This window comes from Diorhabda sublineata, chromosome 4, assembly GCF_026230105.1.
Source record: "Diorhabda sublineata isolate icDioSubl1.1 chromosome 4, icDioSubl1.1, whole genome shotgun sequence".
NCBI classification, from domain to species: domain Eukaryota; kingdom Metazoa; phylum Arthropoda; class Insecta; order Coleoptera; family Chrysomelidae; genus Diorhabda; species Diorhabda sublineata.
In genome coordinates this window covers 28573685-28588395 of record NC_079477.1, presented here as the reverse complement: position 1 = coordinate 28588395, position 14711 = coordinate 28573685, and the positions used below count along the sequence as shown (strand labels likewise).

The 14711-nt window shown below is 32.7% G+C and overlaps 1 protein-coding gene across 1 annotated transcript in view; it reads left to right on the top strand.

Annotated features, from left to right (window-relative positions):
- Positions 1-14711, top strand: part of LOC130443297 (uncharacterized) — a 194369-nt gene that overhangs the window by 130821 nt on the left and 48837 nt on the right. The window contains exons 2-3 of the mRNA XM_056777865.1: positions 11821-11950; positions 13358-13741. Coding sequence (XP_056633843.1) covers positions 11821-11950; positions 13358-13741 — 514 coding nt within the window. The remainder of the gene's footprint in view (positions 1-11820; positions 11951-13357; positions 13742-14711) is intronic.

Here is a 14711-nt window from a genome sequence, read left to right as displayed (position 1 = left end):
CACACCAAACGAATACGAATCAATCAGAATCACTCCGAATCAAGTTGAATCTGATCAACCAAGATTCGGTTTCGAGCGCTCCGTTTAAATGTGAAGGGACTCTTTTCCCGCCTTCAGACCGGACGAATCTGGTTCAATCAGGTTTGATTCGAGGTCCCACTTGATTCAACCTGTCAGATTCCTCGTCCGGTCAGTCTTGAATCAACAACCATACGAGATGGACGTGGAGTTATTAATTTTAAAAGTTAAAGAAAATAGTGCGATTTATGACGACTACGAAACACTATTGCATTTAAAACAACTGCGTCCATGATGATAGCTCAAAAGCAACTAAAAGAAGGAAAACAAAAAGAAGATGAAAGGATTTTTATAGATTCAGGCTGATTCAGCTGGTGTGAAAGAGTGGAGATGACGAATCAAATTCAACTTGATTCGGAGTGATCCAGATTGATTCGGATTCGTTTGGTGTGAAAGGGGCCTTAGACGGTTTTAAGAAGCACCAGACTTACTTCATATTTAAAGACTAGAATTTTATTATATGAATTCTCACATTATTTTTAGCTTTTTTTTATTTACCTAGCCGATTAAATGAAATATGTCATCATTTTACTTTAGATATCATTTTTAAAACGTTTTATTCCCAAACAATGCGTATACTAATTGAAGAATACATTGTTAATACCTGTTTTTATGCTTATTGTTAGCAGAAAAAAGAGGCTCATTTCTTAACAATTTGAAATTTATTATTTTTTATTACCTTATATTTTCCATTACTGTTATTTATTCATTTCATTAAACTAATTATTGATCTAGTCATTAAATGTTACTAGTTAGTGTTAGTGTTAGTGTTAGTGTTACTAGTATCTTTAGACGTATCGCATATTTATTTTGTTATATCGCGTAAGATTATTTTTTTTAATAATAAACTTGTTATCATTATGAAATATTAATAGGGACGTAGACACAGCGAAATATAATAAATATTCGGTTTAGCACAGATAAAAATAGAAAAAAAATTAAAATTCAAGAGTGAGACGATAACTGGTTAAGATATGTTTGCTTACCTCTCACTGATTTATCTAAATGGAAGTAGTTATAGTGTACCCCTACCCATGTGGCAGGATAGTGGGAAGATATCGATATCGATACATGGCGACCCTGTGCCATAATATGAAGACATTACTCAGAATTATCTATCCACTTCTCACTGTATAATAAGCTCCGTATTTTCTGACATTTTTTTGTCGTGAAATGTTGATTGTCCTATTTATAAGAGGAAAACTTCTTTCTTTTAATGCAAAAAATTATTTTATGTAATTCTCTCCTAGAAGATTTGATTTCCACTTCCTGGATAAGCATAACATGATACTTTATTTCTTGTTGTACAAGTTGCAGCCCAATCGGATCGGGAAATTATAGTTTTTTAAGAAAAACCCTCTCGTTTGCTATATTAAATGTTGTGTAACTGATAAATCCGTAACAATAAATTATCTCATATAAATGTACTAAAACACCACACTTTTGTTTAAAAATTGCCAATTTTCAAATATTTGTTACATCCTTTCGTTTCTAATTATAGCATTTTTGGAATAAAATGGTTTGAAACTCGAATGACTGCATTTTTAACATATTCTGGCAATTTTTCAAGTTTATTATTTGTGAATATAGAAGTTGTTTATTTGAGATTATGAACCATGGTATAACATAAATCTGTCACTGTCAAATAATTTAATAACACTTTTAGATCTATTGACATAATCGTAAACGTCTTTAGAACAAATATCTCAAATAAAGATCATAATTTTTTTTTCGTATTGTACTGTGAAGTCCGGAAAATGGCATTTTGAGTACGGTATCATTTTCATCAGCACTTTTTACATCGCATATTCTTTTTCGTACCTTTTCGAAGACTTAATTGGATTAATTTGCCCTACTGTTCCCGCACCTTTCTCAGCAATTCATTCGGCAAAAATTTTTTGTATTTCCAAAAATTCAATATGTTTGCCTTTGTTTACAATGTTACCTTAGTGACTATTATCACGGTACTCGATTAGATATTCTTGATTCGACTCCTTCGTCGCCTCGTCCATAAACGTCTATCTCGTACCGTACTAAATCACTTCCCTGACTTATAACGTAAATAACTATTAATATATTTCTATTCTACCTGTAATGTGAGGATTTATTTTAAAACATTTGGTACCTATAAATCAAGTAAGTTTGCTGACTTTTAACGAAGGTGAAATTGTTAAAAGCTCAAATTTCTTGAACAATTAAGAATTTTTTTGGAGTAACCTAACCTATCCTATCCTAATCAACCTAACCCAAACCACATCCAATCTAAAATAACCTGAAAATCGTGTTTTTTATGAAACCCTGTAAAACATGTTTCCCCCCTTTATTTGATTCATTCAATTTAAACAAAATAGTTTCCAGGTGAAGAAATATTTGTTGAAGCGACCTAACCTAACGTAACCAACCCATCCTAACCTAACCTAACCTAAAAATCATATTTTTTTCGATGAAACCCGGTAAAACATGTCTCTCCCATCTTGAATTATCTAATTTTACGCATCAAAATGGTTTCCAGATGGAGAAATGTTTTTTGAAGCCATCTAATTTAACCCAATCAACCTAAACAACCCACCAACCTTACTCGTCCTAACCTAACCTAAAAATCGTGTTATTTTCGATGAAAGTCCGTAAAACACGTCTCCCTCACCTTTAATTATCCAATTCTATCTAATAAAATAGATTCCAGATGGGGAAAAATTTTTTGGGGTGATTTTGCTAGGGTTCCGATTCAAAATAATTATCTCTATTATTAAGACTTCTTATATTTTATATTTTTTTACTATTAGTACATGGTTATCAAGCAGCAGTCTTTTTTTTATTCCCTAGTGACTTACATAAATGAGTAGTAAAACTACGGTTCTCCAGATAAATAACTAAAGTGAAGACAAACTTAAAAACCTTTTTACGTGACTCGATATTATTTAATTGAATTGTCAAAATGATTCTGTCATTACTATTCCATATTCTTCCAGATCTAAAGTCAAGGAAACTTCGTAAGTTCCAGATAATATTTTAAATATTCCATTTCTTTTAAAACTTCTGTTGAGGAGATAACAGAAATAAAAGAAATGGAATAAAAAATACGATGTATAATATTTTCTAATTAGAAACTTGTTTTTTATTAGCTCGTATTAAGATAAATGCAGGCTTATAAGGATAATCAAATTAACTGCCTACAATAAAACTTATATCTTAGATGATTAAGATTTTTATAACTGTCAAATATTTCAATACCTTAATTAAACAACATTATTCTAATAATAAGTTAAATTGAAAATTTTCCTATTCAAGGAATTAATCATATAATATAATCAGATATATACCGTTAGATGTACAGATGTTTCATATTGCATATAAGATAAATGTTGCATTGTATGATATTATGCACTAACCAAAGCTAATTTTTCATTTATTGTGTGGCTGCCAAAGTAAAGTAAATATATAGCAGCAACAAGAAGGTTTGCTTCGATGACTTATTATTGTCGTGTAATTATGAGTCCGTGTAACACCAACGGTTCTAGAAATTCTTACTCAGCTCTTCCTTCTGGGTATTAAAAATTTCTCATGATTTTATTCGTTATTTGCATATGGATGTAAAGGAGTAATAGAGACGTAAGATGTTATTGATTCAAATGTTTGCCAAAGAATAATCAGTTCATAAAAAAACTTTCAGCAATCCACATCTCGTCTCTTTTAAGTCTTCTATTGATTGAAAACCATTAGCCGGAAGTAGTAATTATTAGTAGTCATATTAGGCAAATGAGGAGGAGACTATCAATAAGATTAGATGGTCTTTTAATAGCTTAGATTTTCTTCCATAATAATTTTTATTTTGCAACATAGTCTCTTTTTAAATCCATACACTTGGTCCAGCCGATGCTCTAACTTTTCTAGCCCATAAAAATAATAGTTGCGTCCTCGTCTAATGGAAATTTAAGGTGAGGAAATAGGAAAAAGGCGCTGGGAGCTAGATCTGGTGAATACTTTTCCAGTCTTCGCCTTTTGGTTCTCCATTTGCTATCTACTATCTTGAAGTATTTTTTCAATTTCAATTCAGGAGAGTAGTGGTGGATCCAGGATCCATCCACGGTTATGGTTTGATGCAAAAAATGCCTCATTTTGCTTGAACCGCGTTAATAACCCGACACTCAACGCATAATTCAGTTAGCCAGCTTTTTCAAATGGTACAATTTTTCGATGATATTGCTGGTTGTCGCGGATTTCGGCTGTCTCGAACGCTCATCGTTAATCAAGCCGAAACGCATACGTTTTAATTTAGATGTTCAAAATTTTACGGTCGTAAATGATAGCGCAAAAAAATATTCAGAACGACTCACTTACGAAACAATAACCAGGTGTCCAAAATGGCAAGAATTTTAGTAAGAATCTTTCTATGCACGCGCAAATATATTTCCAAACTTATATCTATAAATTATGATATCTTTATATGCACATTATCCGATTAAAATGGAGACAATGCAATTAATAGCTTATGCATGTAGTTATCATTAATACGTACTTTTATATTAGGAAAAACCAAATGTTGTGACCGAAAATAATATGGAAAAGCAACTTCCGCGCTCAAGAAACCATAACGAAATTAAATCAGCGGTGGGAGAAAGAAATTTAATATTTTTTCAATGTTGTCACATTATAACAAAAACACCGAGTTATTTATAATTATATAAAAAAAATAAAGATTGCTACATCAATTACCTTTCAAATATAATAAAATTTTTTACGTAGTCATAATATTCAGGCTGCGAATTTTTATTTTTTCAATTTTCGCTCGAGTCCATTTCTCATATCAGCTAAAGACTAAACAAAGTTTAAATAGGAGTTAAAGTCAAGGTCTGTCGAAGATGTAGGTCGATTTGTCGTGCATTCACACAACAGCCTTCACTCGACCGACGAAGCTTTAACTTTGTCGAAGTGAGTATGTCTCACGCATACGGAATTACTTGAGGGTTTGTTTTCTATTTTGGATAGACAGAGACTACCGGATGAAACAAAAAGATCGTCGATTTCGAGTACATAACGGCATGAAAAAAATGCAGACTACCTTCTTAAACTTAAATATATTAACTCTAACGTATTTGGTAACCATAAAAAGGTTTTATTCATGACAGTAATAATATACTATGTATATTTTACCTTTATGTGAATATTCAAGAATAATCTTATTTTGTATATAACAATAATTTATAAAATCCTTTTAAATCCTCGTTGTTAGCACGTTTTATTAGTTTTACCTGTATGGGTAATTTTGCACACACACCGATTTTGGACAGCCGATTTTATACAGGTCGTCCAAATTCCATTAGTGAACCACATGTGGGAATGCCGCTAGAATAGCCGTCCAATGGTGTCGCAAGTACCAGTTTTGGTAGCGCGTGCTTCAACTTCTTATGGAGTTCGTTGAAGAATGCAATAGACATTCTTAGAAATTGAAAAACTTACTACGCCTTAGTTCTTCAAACAAAGTATGCAGTGTTCCCGCGTGTTCTCTGCTGTGATCCAGAACTTGCGCTTATTCCTACGGCACTTAAAACGTCGATACAATAACGACATAGCAACAACTAGATCAGGAATCACGATTATTCCATCACTTCGTGTCACGACAACAAAGTAACTGATTGTTTGACCGGTAAAAATCCGGTGTGCAAGAAGCCTCCTGCCGATTATATATCGGCCAATTTTATACTGTTTATGTTTTTAACTGACTTTTTTAATTTCGATTTTGGCCTACGTTGTCACACTTGTCAAAAACTGACGAGAATGCAATAATACGATCAAAATATCTGTTTATCCTGATTAGATTTGTCAGAATGTGTAAATTCCTTTTAGTATTCTTTGCATGAGTTTAAAAAAGATGGAGCTAGGCTAGTGGGCGAACACGCTTTTAGTTTAAACAAAAGACAGTTTTGATTATTGCTAAGAACGTGTTTATTTAGTTTTTTAACTGTCATTTATTCCTCAGTAAGAAAGAAACAAAACAGAGAATACAAATAAATTACATTTATTGACTTTCAAAGTAATTGCCTTTGTTCACCACACACTTTTCACAACGTAAAATAATAAATAAATCGTATAACGGATGTCACATATCTTTTGATGATCGACTAGTTCACAAAACGTGTCCTTTTTCAGGACCTTCCTCACACGAAGAAATAGAAAGAAGTTCGCGGGCATTAGGTTGGGAGAGTACGGTGGATGATCGAGAATGCCTCGCTGAGCCATGAATTGGCTAGTGCGGATCGCAGAGTGAGCAGACGCTTCATTTTAAAGCAGGACCCACTGCCAGTCCTGCTTAACTGTATTTTCGAAATCCTGATAGATAATTTCATACTTGACTTACACTTTTGACTGTGATTTTTTATAGAGACCTGGAATTTGGATCGAACTTGTAGCACTAGGTCTCATCCCTTGTGTCGATAAGATTCCAATATTATCTGAGTCCATAAGTCCTGACAAGAACTGTTTTAATTTTTTAATAAAACAATAACAAGAACGTAAGAAAGAACAAAATGGTCACTATTTGTTTACAATTTTTATACAATTGTCAAACAAAATCAGGAATCTACAGAATTACCAACTTAAATTCAATCAGTCCTCCTAGTTTAAAAACAGGGCATAGTTTCGAATAATATTGCCAAATCGTTCTCGACCAGTCCCTTAAATTCCTTATAGTATAAATAAGTATTAAAGCCAACATTTTCTACGTTCTAATATTGTATTAATAAACAAGTTACTTCACATATACTCGTATAAACTAGATTTGTATGTAAACTGACGTTACCGTTAATATAATATCTCGAATCTGTATTTTAATTTATAGAACAAGAATTCATTGGCGTTGGGCATATCGATTTATTAAACATTTTGATAAGTTTATAGATACATGTATATCATTAATTATTATTTTATTGCCGTCAAGAGATCGAGGTTGACTTTAATTTGTAAAATAACAACCATAAACTATTAAATATATATATATATATATATATATATATATATATATATATATATATATATATATATATATATATATATATATATATATATATGTACAATAAAAAGAGCTAAAAATATGATCTATACTGTTTTTATCATACCCAACATTTTTTATATTGATCATAAATTCATTATATCGTCACTAAAACTGTAAGTCTTGGAATATATTATGTCGTTTTTTTTGTTAATTCCTAGAATTTTTTTATGGTAAAAGATCAATTGAAGAAACCGAAAACTTGGATGGAGTTTGTCAAAGTTACTGAAAGCTTTTTGGGTAATTAGGGATCTGCTTAATATTGTGACCTCATGAAAAAAATGCTCAATGCATATTATGAATCGGGGTGTAATTTGTAGTTGAAAATACACTTTTTACATTCCCACCTAAAGTTGTTTCCGGATAATATGGGCGCTTTAAGTGCCCAGCATGGAGAGCGCTTTCATCAAGATATTGCAACAATCCACTAATGCTTGCAGACTACTGTTGGTCTTTAATTAGAGACACTCCCAACATGTTTTTTGGGTCATAAATACTCAAGATTTTTCAAAGTAATAACTTTTATATCTCACTTTTTAGTGGCTAGAACTAATGTTCTCAAGTTGTTACCTTTATATTGAATGGATCACTATCGTCAAATGCAGAGCTTTATGGATATTTCTTGCAGCACTATTTCTAACAAATAACAACATTTTTACCGTTTTATAACTCATTATTCGTATTTGCCATAGTTCTGATACTGTTATGATTGCTTTTCTGGTATTTTTCTGTGTATATTATTTACATTCCATCTACATGTACCATTGTTTATTTGTATTATTCAACTTTAATTGTTTAATTGTTAACTTTTATGTATGCTTTTCCCACCTTTTAATTGGCATTTGTGATGTAGGATGGTATAAATAAATAAATTAATTAATTAATTTAGATCTAAATTAAAATTCGAAGGAATATTTCAACTATCGAAACAATGGACAAGAAACGTGCTTACCAGAAAGTAAAAAATCTGTCAATGAGGTCATGATCACACTGGATTCTAAAGGTTAAATTTATATAGAACTAGAATTATGAAGGGGCATTACTATGATGATTTGTTGACACGTTTTGATGTCGAAATCACAAAAAAACATGAACACATTAGTTAAGGAAAATAATTTTGCCCATTTTCGGCTATTGACGTAGAAAAATTTGCTGAACTGTCTCGTCCGCCATATTTACCCGATTTAACTCTGATTACTTTCTGTTCGCAAATTTGAAAAAATTGCTTTGTGAAAAGGCATTTCAAACGACTAAGGAGATGATGGCATACGAATGAGTATTTTGCGGAATTTCAAAGTTTTTTTTGGACCAAGTGCGTTTTGTTTTCCGCGTTACATTTTTGCATTTCTAATAAATATAAACTAACCTCATGTATAGTTGTTATATATATTTTTTATAATACAAATAAATGTTTAAAATCAACAGGTAAACAATTAAAAATTTGGTTGGTAGGTTAGTTATGAGATGCAGCAACAAACGGCCTTAAAAGCTACCTTAATAATACGATAACAATCATAATAATTACTGTAACTTCTTAAAATAGAATAGAAATAATTGTCTTTGCTCAGTTTACTGCATTTGAATCAAGTTCAACAAACTTGCGTGTAAAGTTTTTAAAATGTGGTCTCGTGCTCAATTCGATCCGCAGCAATTAACGATATTTTTTCGTATTTTACAAACTAATCAAGTACTCTATCGCTTGATAAAGTACTTTTAAACGAAACAATTTCATTATACCAGCTATTTTGGTGAAAAGACTTATGAAAACACGCAAATCGATGTATAATAGTTACAACTGACATTCCGATTGTAGCATAGATTACAAGACACATTCATCCAGCGCCTGATCATTTCTTAACACGTTATCCGCCACAGCCAATTTAATCGAAACATATATTATTTAAATATCTAATTATCATCAATTACTTGCTTTTACTTTTAATAAAGTTAACTTTAAAAATAGAGTTCCGACTTTTTTCAGAGACATAATTTAATTAAAAGATATTATCAAAGTATACTAAAACTTTTTTAACAAATTGTTACGATAGCACGATACAAAACACAAACAAACTCGAAGCAACTACAAATAGGACTAATAATTGAAACCGAAAAAACAGGACGAGTAAACAAACTGTAATAGAGAATGATTAAGAGAAAGTAAAGTAATTTTACTCTTAAATTATATATCATTATTATAAATCACTCTATATAATCATAGCAGCTAAAGCCAAACCGTCCTCGTATTAATAACGTTAGTAGGAAATTATTGGAATTTTATAAAAAGGATCCGGCGAATACTTCCAGGACAAATAGTATTCAATTTATCAATTCAGTCAGCGACAAGAAAAATATGAGTTTCCTTACAGAAGACTAACACGAACCATCATAAAATAATCAAGAACAGCTGGGTTAAACGTTGAAACAAAAAAATATCAAGTTCATTGTAGTAAACAGATATAATCATTTCTTTAGTACAACCTTTCCGCTTGTACCGGCATGGTGAATACCACTGATACCGCAAAGATAATAGAGAATATACACAAAGAACATTCTCCAACATCAATTCTTCGCGTTGAATAATCAAGAGAGGAATAATAAATAACCCACCTCGTAAGAAATGATGTTTCCCTTGATAGACAGATAACGTTAGTTACATTTGCACGTTGCAGTTAACGATAGCGATACGTTAAATTAACGCTGCGATTATTTTAGACATGGTTGTAGTATCGATGTTAACAATCACGGTGTGCGATAATATCAAGATTTATACTAGACGAGAGGAATGTATGTGGAAATTTATTCAAAGCAAAATAGATCTTTTCAAAGCGGAAATTGAATTGCAAAACATCAAACTTGATATTTAACCCTAACTAGCAACCAGTCTCCTCGTTTGAGGACAATAAGACTCTCGCGTTTTTGTTATTTTACAAAATGAAGACACAAGTTTGAGAACCACACGTTGTTTAGTATTTGTTTGGCAGCCATCAATAGTAAACGTTTTCAATGAATTTGTAAACATGGAAAACATTGCTCATCATGATACAATATAAAAGCTGAAATAGATCTTACTCTGGATGAGACTGCTTCTTCATTATCAACAGTAAAATATTGGGTAGCGGAGTTTAAATTAGACCGTACAACCTGCGAAGACTAGCATTGCAGTGGTGGACTAAATGAGGTGACGACTCCCGAAATGTTGAAGAAAATCCACAAAGCGGTACTGAATGATCCTCAACTGAAAGTACGCGTGCTAACAAAAATAGTAGGCATTGTGCAAGGTGGGTGCCGCACTGGAACAGCGTCGTGAAGATGTCGATCATCGAGTGTTTTACAATGTTTTACAGAAATAAAGCCGAATTTTTGCGGCGTTTCATGATCACGAAAGAAACGTGGATCCATCACTTTACACTCGAAACAAAATAACAATCAAAACAATGGACTGAAAAGGAAGAACGGACTTCAAAGAAAACAAAGATCGTTCCATCTGCAGGCAAGGTCATGTCGTCGGATCTTTGTGATGTGCGTGGGATAATTTTTATCGACTATCTTGAAAGAGGAAAAACTATCAACGACGAGTATTATGCGAACTTATTGCAACGTTTGAGCGAAGAAATCAAGAAAAAATGCATCCGTTATTGCAATGGCCAAAATTGAAGTTGTACCTCATGCAACCTATTCGCGAAATTTAGTCCCTTCTAATTATTTTCGTTGATCAGTCTTGGAGGAATGGCTCGGAGGTAAAAGATTTTCCAACAACAAGAGGCGATGTTGGCAAATGATGAATGTTCTGATTTGTATAAAAAGGGTTTCAAATATATTGAACATCGCTGGGAAAAGTTTATGGAGCTAAAATGAGATTACGTCGAAAAATAAATAAATTTTTTTCCATAATTTTTGTGTTTTCTTTGTTGGACCAGGTACTTCTGGGACCATCTTCGTACACTTCTCATTGAACAGAGATTATTGCAATAACTGTAACTTTGTGTATAACAAGTTTTCCAAAGTACCTTAATAAAAATTATTGATAAAAATTAAACATTACTATTTTAGCCCAAGAAAATTTGCAAATAATGAATGTATCAGTTTTTTTTTGAAACCAAACTATTTAATACCTGTTTCTTTGGTATTTCAATTATTGTTTTTGCATGTAGCGACGACATTATGATTTCATAATAGAAAGTACAATCTTTTAAAAGAAAATAATGATAGTTATGTCAACTGTGTAATAGACGCTAAACACAAATAAAAAAGATCAAAAACAGACAAAAACCCAGTAAAACGTACAACTCTAACCTAAACTTAATGGCAAAGATTCCAGCATGACGTCATGCAGCATACTGGTGTGTTGGTATATCGTGGTCAATACGGAGCTGCTCCGAAAAATTAAGGTTATAATATTTAGCGGAATTTTTTAAAGGGTCAAAATTACCACATTTTTTTGTAATGCAATATGTCATATTATTTCTATAATATAATCGCAATACTGATACAGCTGCATACGATTTATTTCATACTGCATTTTTTATAAAGCGACTATCGGACAGCCTTGTTTTACACCATTGATAACATAAAAGTTTTCTATAAATCCAATTTAAAAAAAGTTATTTTTTTAAAAATCGATATTCTCAACCTTAATGTATATAATTACATTGTATTAATTCTTGTAAACATATACTAATATTATTAATTTGTTTCAGACCTAACCATAGCAGCCAAACGGCGACGCATTCGGGCGCCGACATTTATAAGCCAGCCAGATCCCCTATTTCGAATGCAGCCGCTCGTTATCCCTACCCTTCGTCACCTCAGCTGCAGCAACCGCCCCAGGTAAGGATTTTACTCGTTTACGAGCATTTGAAGTAGTAAAATTAACAATGTTCCTAAAGTGTACACATTTAGTTGAATATGATGTAAGGTTATACGAACATTTTACATGAAGACGAAGCAGTATTTTTAGAAACATTGTATGTATACAGATACGTAGTGAGGTCCATGAGATCTTGGTCTCTTATAGTAAATACATTGCGTTCACAAAAATCAGCATGAAGGTTGGTTACGGTGACTTTTTTTCATCATTTTCAACAGTTGAAAATTGGTCTAATTTGTTTTGCTGAGGCCGAGAATCATTAGAAAATAACCCACGTGCGGGTGGTCCTGTGACGGTACTCGGCACCAAACAATAAAAGAAATTGCAGCACAGATCGGAATTTCCGAAACAATGTTCTGAGAATTCTACATGAGTATTCAAATACGACAAAAATAGGTACAGAAACAGCGCCGAGTAGAATGTCGTGAGGCGAATTTTAGAGCTTTGCCGCGAGGACCAAGAAAATATAATAACATCAAATGTAACGGGTGATCAAATTATAGTCTTTTGCTATGATCCGCCATCCAAAAGAGATTCCGTGTTGTGACATCGGAGAAGAGGGTCCCTAAAAAGTAAAAGCACCAAAAAAGTGATAACTATAATCTTTTAGATTTTGAGACTGCGAGGATATCCTTTTGATTGAGTTTGAGGAATCAAATACAACCGTGAACGCAGCATATTACACTCACTTACTAGAGCAGTTACGTCAAAAAAATATCCCAAGAGATACGGCAAAATCAGCCGAGGTATGCTTCATGACAATGCTCCAGTCTACACTGTTTCGCTTTCTAAGGCTACTGTACACGAATGAATCTTCACCGAGATTGATCACCCACCATATAACCATGATCTGGCCCCGTTCGACTATTTTTTGTTCGCAAAGCTGAAGGAATAAAAAATTTAACAGCGAAGAAGAAATTATTTTTATAGTGGCATAGAAGTTTTAGACAGACGTCCTAAAAAGGCAGAATATATGGCAAAATAATCACAGTTTTTTAATTCTTGACCTCTCTTTTTAAGTTAGGCTAATAACTCATGGACCATATGACGTAACACAAAAAAAATCCTTAAATCGACTATTTCTATAATTCTCTAGTGTCCACTGCAGTTTCTTGTCACTCACGAATCTCTAGAGACACTTTGTAACCGTTCTTATTTTATATAAATCACGTTTAAAACTTAATAAACTCTCTTTTTAAACAAATAAGCGGCGAATTACTACAACCACTATAACTACATGTAGATCGATTAAATAAGAAACAATGCAAAAATCCACAAACTTTTTTGATTCAACTTATCACATTTAGAACCAAAAAATGTGTTGGTTTTATTATTTATTAATCAATGGTATTATCGTATGTTTATAGGCCGCACCTCCACCTCAACGATATCAACCCCAACAACTCCCACAGCAACAACAACCACAGCAACCATCGGTCACTCCGGTGCCGGTGGCAGTATCGCAACCGGCACCACAGCCCATCATCTCAAATGTCTTCCATCGCGACTACCGCCAGAATAGGATATCACTGTTGCATCCGGAATACGGATCCGGAGGTCGGCATAGGGATCAGCTGCAATCCGTCCAGCAGCCACCTCCGACAATGGTCTGTGTCGACGGAGGCATCGGTGGCATCGGTATTGGAGGTCCTGGTGGCGGTGGAGGATTCTCGAGCGGCCAGCAACCGCTGAAGAAAATGAGACTTCAAGATAAGGAAGGCGTACATCAGCCATTGAGGATAGATACTAGGGTAAGTTGATGGAATTTTTCACTCATCGAGAAAGCTCCTCACCAACACGAACATGAAATAAAAGAATTACTTGTAGTCTAATTTGAAATTGATGCTGTATTGAATGTTAAAATAATTTTAACTATCGTAAGTAATTAAAAGTACCACTAATTTTTTGACAAGTTCACTTTGTAATTAAAATTGAAAATGATCGACATTATTTAAATGAAGAATTTTTTTGTATTTATCCTTCAGGTCTGCTTCTATACTTACTCGAACTTAGATTAACCAAATCGTGTGGTTAGGTTTTCTTGAGCCTTGTTTGATTGTTATTATTTAAAGTTAGAAAACTTTCCACGATTTTAGGAGTGCATGGTTTAAGATATTGAATTATAAAGACTTTCAAGTAAATCCTTGTACGGGAATTGATAAATTAATTTTGATGGTTTATTATTATAAATTCCTATACTTGTTAGGTTCTAGCAAACTCATCAATTTTTCATTAACATGTTGAAAATTTAGGATAGTTTGAACTCTTTCTGATTGTTTCTAATTCAATATTGTTGGCATGTAGGGTCATCATTTATCTAATACACTTTCTACCTTTCAGCAGTTTTGCTTCCTATTACTTTTGATACGTTTATAAAATTTATTTCTTACATGGGTACAACTGTTTGCAGATATGCTCATCGTTTAATTTCCAAATTTTCTAATACCACCGGTATACATGACTCTTTCCAATACACTACATTAACTTTTATAGTTCTGCTTTTATTTCTTTCCATTTTCCATAAAATTTCTTTCTGATTAGTAGGTAAAAAAGCAGAAACGTTGGAAGGTTTACTCATCGTTTAACTTTCAAATTTTTTAATACCCCCGGTATACACGACTCTATCTAATACACTACATTAATTTTCATAGTTCTGCTTCCACTCTTCCCATTTTCCTATAAATTTTTTTTCTGATTAGTAGGTAAAAAAGCAGAAACGTT